This window comes from Balaenoptera acutorostrata, chromosome 18 (assembly GCF_949987535.1).
Source record: "Balaenoptera acutorostrata chromosome 18, mBalAcu1.1, whole genome shotgun sequence".
Taxonomy (NCBI): Eukaryota; Metazoa; Chordata; class Mammalia; order Artiodactyla; family Balaenopteridae; genus Balaenoptera; species Balaenoptera acutorostrata.
In genome coordinates, this window is record NC_080081.1 from 2,219,294 (window position 1) to 2,240,781 (window position 21,488).

General features: G+C 54.1%; 1 protein-coding gene across 3 annotated transcripts; it reads right to left on the minus strand.

The window, feature by feature from the left end:
• Positions 1–190: 190 nt before the first annotated feature.
• Positions 191–21,288, minus strand: NAXD (NAD(P)HX dehydratase). 3 transcript variants are annotated; one of them, XM_057533113.1, is made up of 10 exons: positions 21,206–21,288; positions 17,686–17,836; positions 15,730–15,775; positions 15,010–15,098; positions 11,821–11,929; positions 4,602–4,652; positions 4,419–4,523; positions 3,471–3,591; positions 2,329–2,449; positions 191–1,638 (listed from the first exon to the last, which is right to left on the minus strand). In XM_057533113.1, the coding sequence occupies exons 1-10, from the start codon at positions 21,249–21,251 to the stop codon at positions 1,440–1,442; spliced, it is 1,038 nt and encodes a 345-aa protein (XP_057389096.1). In that variant the 5' UTR covers positions 21,252–21,288; the 3' UTR covers positions 191–1,439. The 3 variants fall into 3 exon arrangements, with proteins under 3 accessions (XP_057389096.1, XP_057389095.1, XP_028018293.2); XM_057533112.1 differs by having other exon boundaries at positions 21,079–21,242; XM_028162492.2 differs by lacking the exon at positions 2,329–2,449 and having other exon boundaries at positions 21,079–21,242.
• Between the last annotated feature and the right edge of the window lie 200 nt (positions 21,289–21,488).

Below are 21,488 nucleotides of genomic sequence, written 5' to 3' on the forward strand. Positions count from 1 at the left end.
ATGGAAAGAATAGCTACGTTGCGGGCTTAGTACTTCATTTTAACGGTACTGGTAGGCAGTGGTGAAAACCATACCATTAGACAGACGGGCTTAAGTGTTTTTATCTCCCTAGTATCTGAAAATGTCCTCACTCAGGACTAAGTTGAAAGGTGGATTCTGGCTATTTAAGAAAAAAATACAAAACTCTCCCTTGAAGTAAACCAGATCTGCTTTTTAATAGAGACCATGATTTAGGCGTAATTCCCCAAAGGAGAAAACGTCCGTGACACTTTTAAACTCTTCTACAGTTAGATGTGAAATAACAATGGTAAACATTTTAAAGGAAATCTTGAAAGTCCACGACTATTTAGAGGAAGTGGGACCTTTCTGCGGGGAGGTTTCTGACCACAGAGCAGGAGTCACTGGGGAAGGACAGACGGACAGGCCAGGCCAGGCCAGGCCCCGCCCCACAGAAGGCGGCACGGATGCCGGAGAGTGCGCTCAGGCGCATGTGCTGTAACCAGCCGCGCAGGGAGCTGTGACAGGAGACAGCCAGCTCTCGGGCCACGAAGAGAACTGCTCACACAGCCGCACCCAAGCTGACCTGATGCAGACGGGACGGCTCACTACAGTTTCAGAGAGAACTTCTTCAGAACGTTCCTGAAGCCACACCCACTCTCGAAGCAGAGGAACCTGCTGTCCTGCCCCGTGAGCAGGCGTGAGGACAGTGTTGGTGCCCCCCACCTGGGTGCCACCTCCTGCCCGACCCCGGAGCCCCAGGCGTCCCTCCCACTCCCGTGTGCCACGCTGGGGCCTGTCAGCCAGCACCCGACTGGCGCACAGGCCAGGGGAAGTGGGAGCGTGAGGGACCCCAGAGGCCCCACCTGCGCACTCGGGGGTCAGGGTCCCATTCGCTTCCCTTCTGTGATCTTCCCAGCTGCCTCCAAAAGGGTTTCCAAGTTCTAACAGATTTCTAATTATTCTGAAATATTTCAACCAATTGACCAAAACAAACAATGCTTAGTATTTCTGCCCAGATGTGTCCAACCGAATCACAATTCAAAAAGAAACAAAAATGAGCTAAAGAATGAATACTACATCCTTTCGGGGACCTCAGTTTAAAAAAGAAAACATCATTCGCGTAGACCTTTGAAAACGAGCGATGGGATCCCCCCCAAGAGGACTACCGGAGGAGGGGAACTTCTCGCAAACAGAAGAATCGCACAGCAAAAGCCCACGACCTCAGCTGAGCTGGTGACAGACGGTCTCGCTGTCACGTGAGTCTCTTCATTCTTTCCTGATATTGCCCAGAAGCTGAGAAAAGTTCAGGAATACTTTGTTTCCTATCATAACATCTCCAGGCACACAGCAGTTGAGCCAGAAAGTGCTACGTTCCAAGCTCTGACACCGTCTGCGTGAACCCGCACGGCGCGGACTCGGACGGACCGGAGGCGGGCCCGTCACAATCGCAGCTCCCCCGTCGGGGCCGCCCCTCCGTCTGCACCGGCTGAGGTTTCGAAGAGTCTGCTGAACGCGGGCCCGAGCTCCGTGATCATGTCCGTGGTGGTGGTGGCGCGGCCGTGCTTCTGGAAGGCTTGGCGGGCGCACTGCCGGGTGAGCGCGCAGGCACCGAAGGCAGCCACGAGGAGCGGGCCGGACCTGCGGGGGAGCGGCTTAGCGGGGCGTCATGGCCACCGCAGGCCCTCCCCGCCCCTCCCGTGGTCGCCCTGGGACCCACTCTGGCAAGTTCAGTCTAACATGCCGCTGGGCCTATCAGAAACGCCCGTCTGCCTGGAGAAAGGTTAGCACGCAGCCCGTCCCGGCTGCAAGCCAGACCGGCGCTCGGTCACAGGGTAAGTGCTCGGTGCTGTTCTAGGCCCTGGAAGACACTGGAGGCTGGGGACGAGCTGCTTGCTACGTTCCTGGACCCATCACAGCCCCGCCTGCGCGCACACGCCCCGCAGGCCCCCGGGGTCGCCAGGATGGGCACAGCGAGGAGCGGCCGAGGGCCCCGAGGGGCGGGCTGCCGGGCTCACCCTCCGCCGGCGACGGCGGACCCCACCGCTCAGGGCGCTGCGCCCCGTGCAGTCGTCTCCCGGCACACGCTCCGCCCCCGCCTGCGCGTCCCCCGAGGCACCGGTCCCGCAGAGGACGCCCCGCAGACCCCCGAGCAGCACCCCCGACACCAGCAGGGACACCGGAGCTCCTGGGCGAGCATCCTGGGACCAACCCCTGCCCTGGGGGCTCTTCTTCCACGAGACACCGGCATCTCAGCAGAATGTTCCAAGCAGCCACCTATTAAACGTGCAACTGCTGAAACAGCACGGGAGGAACAAAGACGTGACTCACCCGTTGGTCTTCTCGGGGCCGGCCAGGAGGGCCCAGTGCGCCAGGATGCCCAGGGAGCCCGACAGGAGGTCCCCCTGCCCGCCACACCTGCGGCTGCTGCCCTCCTGGCTGCACGTGAGCACTGCGGGGCGAGGGGGCCGTGTTACAGGGGCCGTGCTCCGTCACCTTGCTCCTCCCCGCCCGTCCTGACACGGCAGGCGGAGGCCCAGCTCCCCCGACCAGCACTGAGGGGTCTGCGGGGACAGAGTGGGGACGGCGCCCACGGCCCAGGGCCCCCGCTCCACACGCCAGGAGACGCCCACGGCGCCAGCAGCGGCCCTGCCGGGACTTCGTCTGTGCTGTGCCGAGAAGTTTCTATCTCTCGGGAGAACGTCTTAACCAGCTGCTACGCTCTCTCTGTTAGAGTCTAGAGCACCTTCCAGCCTCTGACCCACGGCTTCAGGGCCCCGCAGAGAAGGCTCTCTGCATCTCCTGTCCAGCGCGTGACAGCGAGCGTGTGTGTGTGACGGCATGTGTGAGCATGCACACTCCTGGGCACTGGTTCCGTGTGTCCAGCTCCCTCGTCAACGCCTGGCGTGCTCTTGCCTCCGGGGCAGACTTCAGTGACAGGAGGGCTCGCCTGCAGGGAGCAGAGGCGCCACGCACCGAGCCCCGGTGCGGACGCGGGCGGGCCTGCTGGGCTCTGCAGCCACGCTCGGGCCCGGGGGCTCCCGCCCCACCGGCGGCTCCTCGGGTGTCTCCGTTTTCTGGGTGTTTTTATAAAACAACAGGAAGCAGTGAAAGACTCAAGCAACTGCACCTGTGCCGCAGGCGAGGCGGCAACGGGCCTGCAGGGTCGCCCGCTGTCCAGAGCCTCCGCTCAGGGCTCTCCTTGCACAGCACGGACGGAACTGCACCCTGTACCTGGTGTCGACCAGGACCAGCACTCATCGCTGCCACTTCCCGTCGCAAAACAGCGAGAAACAAGACAAAAATGGCCTTTCCAGAAGTTGTGGTTGACACGCTCACCAGGGAGTCCCTCTCTGGGGGGTACGTGTGCACGTGTGTGACCGTGTGTGACTGACCGTGTGTGAACAGGTCCCCCTGGGGCTGGTGCCCAGCGTGGCTGGCCGACACGCGGCATGAAGCCCTCGGCCACTCACCCTGCTCGCCATCAGAGATCACGTCCTGCTCCCCTTTCTGGACCACAGTGACGTTGCCCAGGGCCCGGCTGAGACTCAGCACAGCTCTGCAGCGGTCCCTGCCATCCAGGGCGTCTCCCAGCTACGATGGAGGACAACACAGACACAGCTGTCATCAGACACGGGAAGGGCCCATCCTCTCTGATCCCGACTCATCCGGGGGAGGGCCCGCTGGGCACCTGCCGACGGCCGAGCTCGGGCCCCACGTGCAGAGATGTTTCCGTCCACCAGTGGGAAGGAGGCCCAGAGTCAGGACCACTGGCCCATGGTTGGGATTGTAAAGGTTTGTGAGGGATGCAACTTTGAGTGATAATGAGCAAACATTCACGGGCACTAATACGTGAGGACGCTGGGCTTACATATACAGCTGACCCCTGAACAACGCTGGTGTGAACCGCGAGGTCCCACTTACATGTGGATTGTTTCCCATAGTACATACCACAGCCCTACACAATCCGAGGTTGGCTGAATCCACAGATGCAGGACCAAGGACACAGGGAACCGCGTATCCGGAGGGCCGACTGTGAATCACACTCAGAATTCTGACAGCGTGCAGCCTTCAGCGCCCCTAACCCACGCTGTTCAAGGGTCAGCTGTATTATTTCGTCCTCACAAACCCTATGACGCAGATTCCATCATGCTCCACATTTCACAGAGGCAGAGGCAGGGGCAGGGATGGAGTGATCCGCCCAGGGTGCACGGTGGCAGGAGGGCGGGCTGACCCCAGAGGCCACCTTTCATCCAGTCAAAGGCACGCTAACTGGAAGATGCCCCATCATTACACACACCCGGGAATGCACGTGTCCACCCACCTCTGCACGTCTGTCCCCGCAGGTGCACCGCAGGACGAGCCGGGGCAGAGCCGCAGGGTGCACCCCTCACCCCTGCCCGGGACGTCAGCTGACTCACCACGGCCTCGGCGAGTCTGCTGAACTCCATGTGGTTGGGGGTGAGAACCGCCTTCTGGTAGCCTTGGATGAGGGCCGGCTGCTGAGCGACCAGCCACAGCCCATCCTGCAGACGAGGACTCAGGTCACCGCGAGGCCGCGGGGGCCCCGGGGAGGAGGGGACGGGAGAGGAGGCCGCACTCACCGCGTCGATGACGATGGGGATGCCCCTGGCCTTGGACGCTTCTAAAATGCCCTGCGAGGAAGGGAAGCCAGGCTAAGCAACAAGCCCGTCACCTCTCAGAGAAGGCAAAAGAAACCGAGCCGTTCCTGACGGACTTCAACATCAGGCCATCATCCAACAGACAGGAAATAATAAAGCAAATGCATAAAATAATCAGAAAAGAGCCTCTGTAAGGCAGGGCACTGGGAACTCTGAGAACAAGAGCCCACGGGAACCGCCACGCAGTGCTGGGTCCCAGGCCAGCCCACGAAGCTGAGCCGGCACCTCCGAATCTCCTACAGATTCTACCGCTCAGGACTGGGTGCTGAGAGCACTGAAGCCTCAGGAATTCCCCGACTCCTTCGTTTTTATCTATTTCTCATAAGTAACACTTCACGTGTTTTCAAATCACTGACCGTAATAATGAACAGTGAATCACTTCCCTCTGAGAAGGCTATACTAAAAGTTGGAGGTTTTTCGCTTGAAAATTATGTGTGTGTCTGATCAACATGACTGCTGATTATTATGAACCAGTATTTCATGACAAGGGCATTTATGGCAACAGCATGCGAAGAGGACTTCTACCCGATAAAACACTGGGTAACAGAAAACGTTAGAACGGTACGAGATACATGATAGGCAGGGATGATTTAAAACACTGGGAGATGAGCCCACGTCCGTAGAGTAGCAGTGAGGAGTGCAGCCTCACCCAGCACAGCTGCCCTGCCCGACGGCCTCAGTCGCACCTGCCGACGCTGGTCCGAGTGCTGGGAGTGTGTCCAAAAGCCCCTTCGGAGGAGGGTCAGGGTACGGGGCCCACGGAAGCCTCTCTCCTTCTTAAACAGTGGAAATGCTCTGTCTGCTTGCCCCGAGTCGGGCGTTACTGTTAGAACCAATTCAGATTTTCTGAGTCTTTGTACTTTCCTACTAGAGCTCTTACAAAGACAGTGGCCCAGTGAATGTTCAGACCCGGGAGACGTGAGCCGACACCACGGGGAGCACATAAGTAACACACAATGTGACACTCGGCCTCCTGACGCAGAGAACGGGGGGCTGGTCTTGCTTCCATGGCTCAGAGGGCCTGTGCACTTGACCCTGTCACGGTCACGGCATCTGGAGGGTCAGCGCCACCAGCACACGCCGTGACGAGGCAGCAAGCCCTGCACACACACACACACACACATCCGGACAGCAATCTGACCTAAGGGAAAAACGGGCAAAGGAAGGAGCCAGCCACACACAGGTCAGGAGGGCTAAAGTGGAACAAGGAGCTTTCTACACACGAGGAGGGGGAGTGAGGAGTGACAGCTCCCCAGAGCACATCCCGGCAAGGGCAGCCCTTGCTGGAGGGCAAACCGCTACAAGCTTCTGGAGAAATCTGGGAGCATCTCTCAAAAACGTTTCAGGTTCGCACTGTGTGGCTGGACCACACTGACCCCACTTTGTCGGCTCCATCTCAGGCCCGCAGCCCTGCCCCTTCCCCTCCCTGCGTGAGTGACTGAGCTTTAGCCCAGTTCAGAGGATGTTATTCAGTATCTCCACCTTCCACAGATACTCTTTGATTCAGCAATGGAACTTCTATAAATTTATCCTAAAGAAAACACCCAAAAGAAACAAACAGATATACAGAAATGTTCAAGGCATCACTAATAGAAAAAAATGCTGTAAACAGCCAAAATGAACTCATTAAATACATTACAGCGTATTATGATGAGGCCATTAAAAATAATGAACATCTGCATATTCTGCCAGGAAAAGTCTCCAAGACACATCCATCAAGGAAAACAAGACACATCCATCAAGGAAAACAACAAGCTGCAAAAGAGCACAGATATTAGGCGGGTCAGTCAAGATCCTACATCCACAAACTCTGGTTCAAAACCAGCTTATGAACTGGAAGACTCCATACTGTTAAGACAGCAGTGATCCCCAAATTGACCTAGAGATTCAAGGTGACCCCTACCCAAATCCCAGCTGTCCATTCTGCAGCTGACAAGCTGATCCTAAAACGCATGGAAACTCACGGGACCCAGAACAGCCAAAACAATGCTGGAAAGAAGAAAGCTGGAGGACCCACACTTTGCGATTCCAGAACTTACTGCACAGATACAATAATCAAGATAGTGTGGTTACTGGCACGAGGACAGCTGTACAATCAATGGGACAGAAAGGAGAGCCCAGAAATCAACCCTCACATTGATGTCAACTGACTTTCAACAAGGATGCCCAGAGAATTCACTGGCCCGAAGAAGTGCTGGGACAACTGGATATAAAACTGGACTGGACCCCTTCCTTAACACCATACACAAAACTTAACTCAAAAGGGACCACAGAGCTAAAAGAATAAAGCTCTTAAGAGAAAACACAGGAGTAAATCTTGGGTCAGGCAAAAACCCTTAGATAAGACACCAAGCGGAGTTGTCGTGTGCTCCAGCTTCTCCACTCTAGGTATATACCCCATAGAAATAAAAACAAATCCACAAAAAACCTTGTAAATGAGGGCTCACAGCAGCACTCTCTGTAACAGCCCAGAAGTGTAAACAACCCATATGTCCATCAGTTGATGAATGGATTTTAAAAACGCGGTCTCTCCATACAACGGCCGATCACACAGCAACGGAAGGCGTGAAGCGCTGACAACCTGCCACAACAGGGTGAGCCGTGAAATTACAAGGTACCACACACCGTATGATGCCGTTCCTACGAAGGTCCAGAATAGGCCAATCCATCGAGACAGAAAGTAGATTAGTGGTCGCCAGGGGCTGGGGGCCTGGGGGGCTGGGAGGAACAGGGAGGAACAGGGAGCAAGTGCTAACGGGGATGGGGCTTCCTTCTGGGGTGATGAAAATGTCCTAAAACGGACTGTGGTGATGGCTGCAGACTCCATAAATATACTAGAAGCCACTGAATTGTACACTTTAAATCAGTGAGTTGAATGGTATGTAAAAATCTCAACAAAATTGTTAAAAAAAAAAAAAAAGCAGCACATGACTTGCTACAGACCACCTTGGGGCTGTAACTCAATTTCTCCAGGATTCAATTTCCTCATGGAAAAACACGAATGAGAACAGAAATCTAACTAACGGGGTTGTTTAATGGATGACACCAGATAATGAATTCACTCAGGAAATATCTATTAAATGCCTGCTCTGCGCGGCACCGAGGGGGAAAGCGCAGTGCAGTGCTTTGTATCAGCTGGGACCCAGGAAGTGCTCCAGACACGCCAGGAACTCCCACGAGCACGACTGCTGTCTCACAGGCAGAGGGCGGGCAGTCCACTGGCCATGCATGGAGACGTGAACGCGAGTCTAGGCTGGGAAGGGCGGCGGCCACACGCTCACATCCCAATTTCTAACTTGCACGTTGCAAAGTGGGTTGTTTTTAAAGATAAACATACTAAATGTTTTATTATGAACTTAAAGTCACAGAGAAAAGACCCTGAACCACAGAGAACTCTAGCTTTTATAACCGTAAATCCACACGCAATCCCTCTTGATACAGACTGTTTTTCTGTGTCTGTCATCAATTGTTATTTCTTACTTTAGCATTTCAAATACAATATTCCTCGGCTGATCACAGCCCACTTGTCTGTAATATGGTTGTAGGAAAAAAATAAACAGTTAAGGTATTCCAGCCAAATAACATATCAAAGTTTGCTTCATTACGTGCCGTCTAGGTGGGCGTGGACAGACTCTCCATACACACCGTCTACAAACTAGGACCCTCCCTGCATTAGGTATTTCCCTCTGCAACGTGGTCCCTGAGGGGCTCGCAATGCCTTCTATCGGTTTTCTTTTACAGGACACAAATCAGGAGCAGCCAGATGGAGAGACACAAGGGGCGAGGCCTGCGCGGGTCCCCTGACAACTCCTGGGCCACCCCCGCCGAATCGGGAGACACGAGGCACTCTCCAGGCACCTGGGGCCCCCCAGGAAGCTCCCCCAGGTCACCGGGGTCTCATCACGCCCACGGAGCTGGACCAACCGCTGCCTGCGCCACAGCCGGGCTCACTCTGCGCCCCTCCCCGCCGCGAGCCCCCCGTTCTTGCTGTGAACAGCCGTCAGCCTGGCCATCTCACTGCCCGAACTCCGTGCGGCCCAAGGGCCCAGCGTGAACAAGAGGCACTCCTGTCAGTCCCGGGAGCGAGGGACGGGGGACAAAGACCTGCCAATTCTTTACCACGCCCCGGCCAGCAGTGGGGTTTGTCCCCAGAGCCCGCGGCAGGATTCCAACGAATGCTGCTCTTTACCTACACAGCCCCTGAAGTCGCTCTTACACGTACAAGCTCACGTGCTTCTCTCAGAGCTTCGCCTCCGAGGCACCGATGCTGGCAGCAGACCTTCTGGAGCTAAAGGCCACTCGTCCCACCTGGGTGACCGCGGGAGTCTGATCCCGCCCGCACGTCGTCTCTATCAGTTTCCTAAAATGCAAACGACACTAACGGCTACTAGAGGGCTGCTCTGGGAACGCGTGAGCGCGGTGACACGCAGCACAGGGACCGCGCCACGTCTGCATGCGGCTGCGGCTGAGCCGTCCCCCGTCGGAGGAGCACGGTGACGAGGACAGACGACGGGGGACCCGAGGTCAGGGGAGCTGCACCCGTCCGTGCAGCGAGGCTCTCGGTGCCACTTTCCGACAGCATTTGCTCACTTTTTGTCTCTGGGTCACATTTTGGTGATTCTTGCACTATTTCAAACTTTTCGCTATTATTATACTCACTATGTTGGGATCATCAGTGATCAGTGACCTTTGCCGATACTACTGTGACTGCTTTGGGTGCCACAAACTGCGTCCACGTAAGACACTGAAGTCAGCTGTTGGCATGACGACAGGTGCAGGATATCACCTCAACGCAGATGATAAGGTGGCGGGAGGGCGTGGGAGGACTGACCCCAGCTGTGGGAGAAGGTCTACTGGGGGTAAAATGCCATCAACCGGCAGCGCACACTACAGAGAAATCGTCAGTGAGAGGAGTCGTCTGTGAACGCGGCAAACGTGACTGCAGCCTCGTTCCAAGAACTGCCACAGCCGCCCAGCTTTCAGCAGACGCCAGCGTGGAGGCCAGACCCTCCCCCAGCAAAACAGCTGTCCCACTGAAGGCTCAGGCGGCAGTTAGCACTTTTCAGCACTTTTCTAAAAAACAGTACACTGTCTTTTAGACATAATGCTATTGCACACATAAGAGACTACAGTATAACACAAACGTAACTTTATCTCCACTGGGAAACCAAAAAAATTCACGTGACTGGCTTTATGACGAGAATTCACTTTATTGCAGTGGTCCGGAACCGAACCCCCAGTGTCTCCAAGGCGAGCCCGTGCAGATGACAGTGAAATAATCACCAGTCAAGCTAACCAACACCACCGTCACCTCCCCGGGGGAGAATGTAAACTCTCCCCACTCCCCTGACCCCCAGCGCCCCGCAGCCACCCTTCTCTCTGCTTCTACGAGCTCACCTATTTTGACTCCACGCAGAAGTGAGATCGTGCAGTGTTTGTCCTGCTGCACCTGGCCTACTTCACTTAGCATCATGTCCTACAGAGGGTACATATGTTTTAACCAAACCGTTTGAAACAGGCAATAACAAACGGACCAACTATCGACACTGAAGTTGAAAACACATTTCCTGCTCAATTCCATCCCCAGTCACCTGTCACAGCTACTGTTTCTCCTCAGTGATAATTCATGGGCTTGAAGAAAGTGAGATTTCCAGCCCCAACTTTCACCCTAAAGGCTGGAAAGATTTTTCGTGGAAGGGACCCTTAAAATTCACGTTCTCACTAAATTCTGGTAAAGCAAACACACGTCTGCCTTTTAAAATGTTCTTTACCCACAGATTGCTAGGAAAGTCCAACCAACACTCACAGGGCCCTACACCTTCTTTCCCTTGAGCTTCTGTTCAGTTTAACTCAAAAAGCAGACGCTGAGCCAAGAGCCCCTCCAGCTGCTGAAACGAGGGTGGCAAATCAGGTTCACTATGACCGCTAGCCCCCTCGAGGCACGTAGCCGACACCTCCCAGGCCTGGAGCTGGGGCAGGCGGTCTGGGGGCACTGAGAAGGGCCCCAAGGAGGGCAGGGAGAGCTCAGCAGGTCCCCGAGATGTGTCCCCTCGGAGAGTGACACCAGGGCAGCGTGGGAGGACCTGGGCAGCGGGAACACACAGAATGTGGGGCTGGTGTACCACCGAGCTGTCTATTCTCCCTGATCCAGGAGAGTATTTACTTCTACTTCAACTTTTTAAGGCTAGAAAATTAGTTTCATCTTTTTAGATTAAAGCAGGCATAAAGTTTCAGTAATAAGGAAGAGCATAAATCATCAACGAAAAAGTAAACGAATGCACGTGTACACGTGAGGGTGAACTAGGGTCTCCTGTCCACTCCCCCATCACCCCGCGCCAGCTACGCTGGCTTTAGCTGAAAAGGACGGCAGGGGACAGAAGAGAGAGTGCAAAGGCAGCAGAACAACTGGCCCGTGGGGCCCGAGGCCCAGGGATTTCTAGACCAGTGAGGACCTCAGGTGGTCAGAGAAGCACCAGGTTAAGAAATTAAAGTAACAAGGGCTTTCAAGAGGACCCGCTGACGACACAAAGCTAGAACCACCAGAACACCTTTCACGTTTCTCTCTAAGTGCACAACTTACAGCAACGGTGAAGTCACCAGGACAACCCAGAAGCACCCTCTCCCACTGGCTCACTGTGACAGACTCCCACTGGGCCTGCTCCGTGTGCCCAACAGGGCACCGTGCAGAGCGCTTCACAGGGCGTGGCCCTCGGCCAGCCCCGGGGGGGCACCGTGCCCTTACAGCGGGCACCAGGAGCAGGCCGCCAGGGGTCCCCAGCAGGAAGGGGTCGCGGGGAGGCGACTGCAAGCCTGAGCACCCGCCCGGCCACCGCTAAGCCCGCTCAGCCCGGACGCTGGGACTCTCGTCACGTCGGGCCCCACGGAGACCTCCTCGGCCACAGCCTGAGACCAGAGCCCCAGGAGCGAGAGCGCCGTTCAGCGGGGCCCCACTCTGGTTTAAGCGCATCTCTACCTTTACGCCTAGTGTCTCCTCTACTCCCCAGACCACGTTCTGTCCGTCTCAACTCCTCCTCCAAGACGCACAGAGCAACAAACCACGGAAAATGCAATGCCATCAGACTCCCCCGATTTAAGGGCCGAGCCTGTCGGAACAGGCGTGGTTAATAATTCTACACGTTACCTTGACGTTTTCGAGAAGAGCGTCGTCTCTGCCTAAGCCAGGCCCTACGACCAGGGCGTGCAGTCGGGGCAACCACTTTTCCACATCCTGGACGGCACTGGGGCTGTCACTAAAAAAGGAAAAGGGCAAAACAGCTTACTTAAAATTTTCATTTACTTGTTTACTTTATTAATGAAACTACAGATTTTTCCAGATTTTCCCCCAATGTCCTTTTCTTTTTCCAGGACCCCAGCCAGGACCCCACCATAGTTGTCTAGCTTTCAACATTCAGATGCCCCTGAGAGCATTCTGCTAAGTGAAACAAGCCCAAGAAAGACAAATAGCGTATGCTATCTCTTATACGTGGAAACTTTAAAGCAAACAAACAAAACAAAAAAACAGCAAAAATACAACACCAAACTCACCCACAGAGAAGAGACTGCCGGTTGCCAGCAGCTGGCGGGGTGTGTGTGGGGGGACTTCTGGGTTTTGTTTTTGTTTTTTAAAGAGTAGCAGAGCACTGACACGTGCTACAATGTGGACAACTGTCTCGAAAACAAGATGCTAAGTAAAAGAAGGCAGGCACAAGAGACCTCACAAGTGCCTGACTCCATGCAGAAGAAATGATCAGAAAAGGCAAACGTTCAGAAGCCAAGCGGATGAGAGGTCGCCTCAGGCCGGGGTGGCGACGGGGAGGGGCTTCTGTCTTGGAGTGGTGGGGGTGTTCTAAGGTTATCTGTGACGTAACAACCTGGTAAACACACCACAAACCACTGTACAATTAGAGCCAGTGGATTTAATCGTGAATCATATGCCAGTAAAGCAGTTCCCTACACACACATTAGCAACAGTCCCGGGAGCAATGGTGGAGAAAGACATTAATATCCACGGACGGATGGGGGGTCTGAGACGGCTGCAGGGAGGAGGGGTACTGGGCCAGTGGATGTGAGTTTCAAAGGAGCTGGAGGTTCTGGAACGAGAGGTGATGGTCCGGGAGGACGCACATCCCACCTCCGACCCAGTGGCTGGGGAACAAAGGAAAAGCCACCTCCACTTAGGAGGCTTGCAGGGGAAGCCATCCCCTCAGGACAAGCAGACAGGAGAAGGAGGGTGCAGCAGGGGCAGGAAACACGGGGAGAAAGGGCTGTTTTACGGGAAACAACAAAGACCAGCCCGGCTGCACAGAGACCAGGAGCCAGTACGGCGTGATGTGAGGGCGGCAGAGGCATATTCTTCCGTTCTTGAAGCACGGAACCTCTCACGTGCTGGGCCCCTTGCCAGACCCCGGGACGGACCCCAGCAGTTTACTCGAGTGGTCCACGTGTTTCTGAGAACTCCGCAAAGGTAGGCAGCGGATCTGGGTCTCAGCAAAGCTGAGGCAAATGGAACTTCCTTCCCATCAGAAACAGAGTCAATAATGCAAGGTATATAGTCATGATCATACAACACACTCTTTTCCTTTTTCTTTTTTTTAAAATAAGACTCACGGGGGAAAAAACACGTAAAACACGTTAAAATAAGACACGAAGACTCATTCCAAAATGACCTGTGCCAGTCTGGTTCCACCACACAGGCGCACAGATGCAGGGCGGGCTGCACTCCTACCTGCAGTGCAGACGTCCCCGCCTCAGGCCTGCGGGCAGGCGTGTGCCCGGCGGCGCCCCGACCCCCCGCGACACCAGGAGCCCCCCTTAGGACCAGGCCTGACGGCTGCGCGCGACCCTGAGGCCCGGACGCCACTCTCAGGGCCCACAGGCTACCAGACGCCCCCCCCCCCGACCCCCAGCAGCCCCCCTCGGGCTGCCGGCGACCCCACACTGGGAGCCGAGGCCTCGTCTCTGGCTCCAGGCACGGGCTCTTCCAGGACCGTCCGCAAAGCTCTCCACTCGGCCCCAGGATGCCCTCCGGGCCCCTTCCACGTCCCTCCCGTCTGCTCCCAGCCGCCCGCCGCCAGCGCGCCGGGCCCTCCCGACCCACACACAGCTTCGTCTCCTGTTTAAACGCAGCCCACGCGCTGGCAACTCCCAGATCTAGGCTCCCCTGCCCACCACACGGCCACCAGCCACGTCCGCCGGCACACCAGCAGGCCGCGGAGATGACAAGCTGCTCAGCCCACACCCTGGTGGCTTCCCGACGCTGCTCTCCTGCTGGGTCTCGCGTCCCGTCCGCCGGGAGCTCGGGGGCTGCGCTCCCCTGCTGTGGCCAGGCTCCAGCCGCTCCGGTCTCCAGCCCAGCACGCAAGCGTCCCCAGGGGCTTACCACAGCCTCCCAGCGGGACGCCTGCTTCCGCCCTGGGCCCCAAGGGCCAGAACCCTTACTATGACCCCCACGACGGGCAGAGTGTGGCCCTGAACCTCTGTGGTCACCCAGCCCCTCCTGAGCACCCCAGACTAAGTGTCCCCAGCAGGCCTGCAGCACGAGCTCCTGCGCCCGCTCCCCCCCAGCCCCCGCTGGACACCACGCCCTGCGCCACTGCCCACTGCACCCTAGGAGCACCCGCCACACACAGGCGCGCACCCAGCTCTCCCCGCCCCGTCCTCCCTGCGGTCCTCAGCACCGCCTGACAAGCTGCTCCCTCGTTTGTCCTCCAAAGCTGTGTACGTGGCCCAATACAGTAGACGCTGAGCACACGGGGCTTTTACGTGTAATTAAAGTCAAAGTAAAAACTCAGCGCCCGAGTCCCTCTGGCCGCGTTTCAAGCGCTCGGCAGCCACAGTCTCGCCCGGCACCGAGAGAAAAGCTTCACCGCTGCAGAAAGTTCCAGGGCACAGGGCTGCCCTGGAGAGGAAGCTGCACGGGGGCAGGTCTTGGGCTGCCCAGTCACATGCTGTCCCCGTGGAACCCAGGACAGCATCCAGCACGAAGCGCTTGCTGAACGATCGAACGGTCATTACTGCTGCCACGTGAGACACTGTCACAGGCAGGCCCACGGCCCCCCCTGGGCCTAGGACTCTCTGGCCATTGCCGACGGGCCACAGGGCACAGCCCGGGCAGCCCTGGTGCCCAGGTCTCCTGCACACTGTCTGCCTGTCTGTCTTACTCTGACTACAGAGGCGGGTTCATTATAGCTCCCTCGCTTCTTCCGACAGCACCCCCCCACCCGCCCCCTCCCTGCACCGCGGCTACTGCTCAGCGGCTCCACGAGGGTGCAGCGACCCCGGGACCCAGGAGAGCGGCTACAAGCCCCGCGCCCGCCGGGGCCCCACTCACAGAACCGGGTGAACGATCAGCTCCGGGCTGTACGACTTGATCACAGGCGCGGCATCCTGGGTGGAGAACACGTGGGACAAGTCCGCGCCCTGAGGAGGGGCACAGGAGGCCGGCTTAGCGGGACTCGCCCGACAGACACTCAGAGCGCTGGTGGCTCTGGTACAACCGTGCGAATTCCGCAGCACTGTCCGCCAAAGAAAAGCACCCGCTGCCGCAGGTAACCCACAGCCAGGAGGCGGCTGAGAGCCTAAGAAAGGCCTGGGAAGAGAGGCGGACTTCTGCTGCCACCAGAGAGGCAGGTGGCCCCGCCCGGCTCAGGTGGCATCACTACAAGGTCCGCAGGGAGCACAGCCCATGTCACAGTCCCTGTGCCACTGGGCCCTCAGGACTTGATCAAAACGCTGCCGTGACAACTGCCAAGGTAAAAGATGTCCACTGCTTATGCTAGGACTGAAAAGGCAGCCTGGATCACTGCGGTGAAGTACAATTCTAAAAAAAGTTTAGTTTAAAAGAAAATGAGTCCCAATCCAAGTTACTTTGTGGCTGCACAAGAGGTCAGGGTAGATTTAAAGGTACGTCTCTTCCCATGATTACCCAAAATGTTATTCAGATTTCTCTGAATATTGAGAGAATATTCAGAAAACATTTCCTTCAGTCATATTTAAATAATCCAACTCTTTACTAGAAAAATCCTGAAAAAGAAGCTATGAACAAACATACCACTTTGAGAGCTGAGATTGCTGCAAAATAGGGGGCTCCAGTGTACCTAAAAAGAAGATATTTACAGTCAAAAACTTCTGAGAATGAGGCAAGCGCACCAGGCTTATCAGTAAATTACACAGACACGTAGCACCCAGGCACAGCCCAACCCTCAGTAGGAGCTCGGGAAAGGGTTATTAACACGGATCAGTTCCAGGAAAGTCAATCTTTCCTATGAGGCCTCTGAACCATGTCAGGAGAGGCAGATCCTGGCCAGGTGCTACAAGGTCTCTCTGAAATGCGAATGTTCAAACTGAAGCCTTGATGGATGGCTTCAGGGGGCCATACAGAGGTCGAAATTACCAAACTGTACATTTATAACATTTGCAGCTTGCTGTATACCAACCAGACCTCAATAAAGCTGTTACAAAATGAATCTCCTAGTATACAGTGGCTCAGCAAGATTTATATCAACCGAAAAAAAATGTTTTTTTCTATACCAGGAATAACTGATTAGAATATATGATAGCATCTACCATACCAGCAAAAATCATAAAGCATCTAGGAATTAACCTTATAAAACACATGATAACTCTGTGGGAACATTTTTAAAACCTATTAAAGAATAGCAAAGATGTACACTTGATGAGAGGACTTAATATCATAAAGATGACACCTCTCTCTAGACTAATACAGACACAGAAAGCACTTGATTTATCAGAAATGCACACAGATACAAGTAAGAGAAAATGCAACACTGACTGAACAAGACTGGGGTTCTGTTAGCAAGGAGGACGGTAGGGATGTGTGTTAGGGGAAAAAACAAAGCAAAACAAAGCAAAACCTGGAGGTCTGAGAAGACAGGGAGAGTGTCCCACAGGCATCTGCAGAGAGAGAGAGGGTGCTCGAGGTGACCCCAGGCCGGAGCCCCTGGACTGGCTGGTGCCCCAAGGAGCAGGACCCACCCCCGAGAGCCGCGGTGAGCAGAGGCAGCGGTCACCTCGGACGTGGGGACACACGAGAAGACTCGCACGCCTCCCTCCTGCTTCCACCCGCTTGCTCGGAAACGCCTGTAACTATGTTTAAGGGCACTTCAAGCACAGCAAGGAAAATCCGTGAACTTGACATCAGATGAGTGACTGTAACTGTTACCTCAATCCCTGGGGTGAAGAAGAGCTTTGCTAACCCGAACAGGGACACATGCTCAGGGCACGCTGCACGTGTGACACTCTCCCCAGGGCAGAGCCACGAACTCGCCCGAAATGCCAAAGGACAGGACAGCGGACATACACACTCACCCCACAGTGTGAATACAAGCCTCGCTAACAAAAGAAATATATTCCCCTCACTTAGAAAGAGCAGTCACTGTCACACTGGGTAAAGAAACACAACCTAGCTACATGTTATTTTAATAAATACAGCCAACTAAATGCTAAACTGTTGAAAATACAAGACTAGGCAAAGAGCATATCAGTGCAAACAGAAAGGAAGCAGAAACTGAATGGTAACCAAGATCGAATTTAAGTCAAAGGCAGCAGGTATCACTTACAAGTAAGGACAAATTACAAATCTTTATATGTTGACACACCAGCACAATATATTTAAACTAGAAGAGAAAAAAGGCCTTGGAAAATAGCTAGGATCTGTCAAATTTCATAAGGAACTTCCAGGAATATCTTTAAATTAAGAAAGGAAAGCAAGCAGATGCTGAGTGTCTTTACCTTGATTACAGAAGTAACACAGGCTCACAGTAATGAACACCGTCAGTACAGAGAGCACAAAGTAAGAAGAAACAGCCTCACCCAATCGGGGCCCCGTGCTTTCTCTGCTATTCAATCAAACGTTCATCACTGAAAAATGCTGCCAGAATATCAGAGGACACTTGGAAATGACCCCTGGGGTCCAACTGGACGGATGGACGGAGGGACGACAGGTAGGCGAGCAGCCGGAGAGGGACGCTGCGTCCACGCCACTTACTCTGGGCAGCCTCCCACCACGCCTATCCTCCCAGCTTGCCCTTTGTGCTGCCAGGCGGCCAGAGGAGGCACCACGTTCCTCACCAGCTGCAAAGCAGCCTCCATGTCCGTCACTGAGCGTGCCGTATGCAGCGGAAATGCTCGATTTAAAACTGAAAAACAGGAAAATGTTCAGAAAGGTAAGTGTCTACCACCATACATCAAGAACAGACTTGAACAAAATACCCCATTAATCAAAACACTTCCCAAGACTGGCTTAATATGAATGCTGTAGATTTTTATCCAAAGGTTTCATCATTTCATTTCTATAAGCAAATGCTGTTCAGAAGCAACAACAAACACAACACTACTAATACTGTTGCATGGACCAGATTTACTTCGAATGTATCAGACGTCTTGGAAGTCTACTTAACCTTTCAGGAAGTTTTATTTAACATACTGTTACTTAAAAACTACACATATTTCATCGTACTCTTCCTTCAAGTTTATTAGGTCTCTTCTCCCCTTTGCTACTTTCCACGGTCTGTTCAAGCCAGACAGGTGGTTCATGTTATTCCCACCTCGTTTTCCAGTCATGGTTCCAACACTCAATTAGATACTAATCAAATAACCTGGAAAGGGCGTTCTAAATAAAGAACACATCTTACACTGGGTTCAAAGTGACATTTTAAAATAGTTTGATCATTGAATTGTCTATAAATAGCTAATTTTAATTGGCCTTTCTTGAAAAACTTCCTGTGTTGTATGTTTTGCCATATTATTAAAAAAGCTCAGCTGTGAGAGAAATCCTGTGTTCTGTAGAGCCCAATGTATGAACAGATAATAAAGCATGCATTTTTTCTAGAATTAAAGGGTCTTTGCTGATATGAACAACATTTTCACAAAAAAGGCATCCAATATTTTTATCTTCCCATTATCTCAGCAGCAGAGGAAAACCAGACGTGGGTCACAAATCCAAGTGAAGAACAGAGACTGACTCAGCTCCATACATATGGTAAAACAGCTTTATCTTCTATCACTCTTACAATTTTACTTTTCACTCAGCAAAGTTACTCAAGTAATTTTCTTTAATGAGTAGATGTAAACGCCTCCTTAGCCGATATATCAGACGGATGCTTAGACCCCAAGATGTAAAAAGAATATTAATTACCATCCATCCAAACGCCTTCCTACCTTCTTCCAAATCAACACAGGATTAAAACTCCAAACAGAATCGCCGTAACCCTCTGGCTGTGAAAAGGCACAACAAGGCTTGCTCAACCATCAGTCCAGCCCCGCCTGACGCAGAGCCGGGCCACAGAGGTGCTGACCTAACAGAGCAATCAGCTCTCACTCCCCGCCCCCCGCCCCAGCCTCCCAGCCACGCACTCTCCGCCACCGTGCACAGTGGCTGTGAGACACCCCTGCCTGGGTTCCCCGGCCGGCTGCGGGACAGGAACCGCAGCTGTTACAGGCGGATTTCAGGACGGCCCTGCTGACCGCTGACGAGCCGTCCGACGTGCCTGCCATGCATCTGTGTCAAACTTGAACAAACCTCGCATGACATGACTGGTCAATGCGAGGATATCGGAGAATGCTCTCTCCTCCAAATGCCCCACAACAATAAATACAGGTGCTTTTTAAAGTCTGGAAATCGTAAAGACAGAATCCAAACTTAACCAGTCACTCACGGATCGTTCTGAGTCCCTTACAATGTTTTGGGTTTATTAGCTGCCATCACTTTAAGCAGCCAGCCACACAGAGAATCCCAGGGCCACCCCTGCACCTTCTGCCTCCACAGAGTGAGGTACAGCCCCCACCTGTGACTTAAGGGCTGGCCTCCCACCCTCAGCCACCTGGAAGAGAGTCCAGCACAGAATAAGCCACTCGATAAATGCCTGAGGAATTAACGGCATCTTGGCTCACTCTCCTCACTCGTAGCCAGTTTATCCTTCGTTTACAGACAAGGAAACTGAGGCTCAGAGACAGACCTGTGAAGATGCCACTGTTAGGAACGGATAAGCCAGGGCATCAGACACCATTTTACCAAAATGCTGCCATTTTCAGGCAGAAGAATTTTTTTTTTTAAATCAAATAATCACGCCACCAACCAAAAGACAAGTCAAATCCTTCTCAAATGCCTTCTGAAACCAATTTGGGATGGATAAAAAACATCACTGTTGAGAAGTACAGCATCTTCACTTTTTAACTGCAATTGTATGACCGCAAAGCACAATCCACCCTGCTCATTAGCGTTTTGTAACGCTCACCTGAGATCAACACCTGTTAGTGAGAGGGCCAAAGGAAGGTCAGTTAAACTTCCCTATACTCCACAGAGAATCAAGTTTCAGCTGGCTTACTGACATGCACCATTTGGACTTATCCACAGAAATATTGAAATATAAACATCAAAGTTCTTAAGGATAAAAAGGCCTTGGCAAGAGGCAACTTGAAATTTATCCTAGTAAGTGATTTGTCTTCATACAATTCTGAATCTAGAAGAACAGGTCACACCTGTCTGGTTTTTGTTTGCTTTAAAGAAGTGTGGCTGAGGAGAGTTAAACAGATTTCTTTATTCTGGGCTGTTTTCTAGAATTACTTGCCACTCACAACTTTGCAATACCAATGTTTCTTGCTTTAATTTAATGTGAACCGTAGCTAATTTGGAACATGTGACAGCAATCTTCAAATTAACTGAGATGCCCTAAAGCTGGGATGGGAAGCCAGTTTTTGGTAAAAGCTCCGCAGCTCGGTCTAATAATGAAATCTCAAGCAGACGCAAAGAGAAATCTTGCTAACCAATCACGGAGTGTACGAATTTAAGACTAACTGCGACCGATAAAATATCTCCGAACAAACTGGTGCCCAGAAGCGCCTGGGCTGGTGTGACTGAGCGAAGTGCAGAAGCTGAGGGGCCCCTCAATGCTCCTCAAATCGCCTGGAACTACGGTGTCCAAAACCAAACAGCCAAACCCCCCTAACAATTACTCTCCGTCCTGCCTGCTGCTAAGGACTACAGCCAAAGCGCGTTTTACCATTTCAGCTACTTTCTGGCTGGGAACCTTGGCTCAGGGCCTCCTTCTGTACAAAACAGCAGCCTCTCCACGTTGTTGGGAGAAGTGAGATAATAAAACACACTGTCCATCGGTTTGAAAAATCTTAGGTACAATAATATCCGAAGGGCAAGAGAGGAAAACCATACAGGAGGGAATGGTTCTCCAAGTCGGACGTACTTGTCCCGTTTACGCCTGATCCTTTCTACACAGTCCGCTCTATTCAGCAGCCAAGGCCTGGCCGGGGGCCTCGGGGTCCCTCGGTTGGCCCCTCCCCAGGTGGACCCAGGACCCGCGGCTCCGCGCGACCCCGGCCCCACGGGGGCGCCTCCCGCTCGGACCAGCAGCCCGCGGCGGAGTACCTGCGTCCAGTGGCGGCCCGTAGAGCACGAGCGCGGCTGAGAGCACCGCGACAACGGCGGCGCCGGCAACCGCAGCCCCGGCCCCCGCCCGGGTGGCCATGGCCGGGAAGGCCAGTATCGCGCTTACCTCCCAGGCAGCCCCTGACCGCCCCGAAGCCGGAACCCACAGCCATCCCCGGACTTCCGGTCTCGCGGCCGCCCCCGCGCGGCCGCGAGACTCACCGCCCCCGGCGGACTTCCGGTCTCCCGGCCGCCCCCGCGCGGCCGCGAGACTCACCGCTCTCGACGGACTTCCGGGCTCCCGGCCGCCCCCGCGCCGCCGCCGGAAGCGGGCGGCTGACTCCCAGTGGTCCGAGGTCCGGACTTGCTCCGCCCCCGGACTGGCCTCTGCCGGTCAAAGACGGCCGGAG

Coding starts and splice junctions, on each gene's coding strand:
- NAXD (XM_057533112.1), bottom strand. CDS start 21,178: ATGGCCACCCGGGCGGGGGCCGGGGCTGCGGTTGCCGGCGCCGCCGTT. Junction 4,653..11,820: donor CTCTTCTCGAAAACGTCAAG/GTAACGTGTAGA, acceptor CCTTCCTCGCAG/GGCATTTTAGAAGCGTCCAA. Junction 1,639..2,328: donor GGCCCCGAGAAGACCAACGG/GTGAGTCACGTC, acceptor GCTCCCCCGCAG/GTCCGGCCCGCTCCTCGTGG.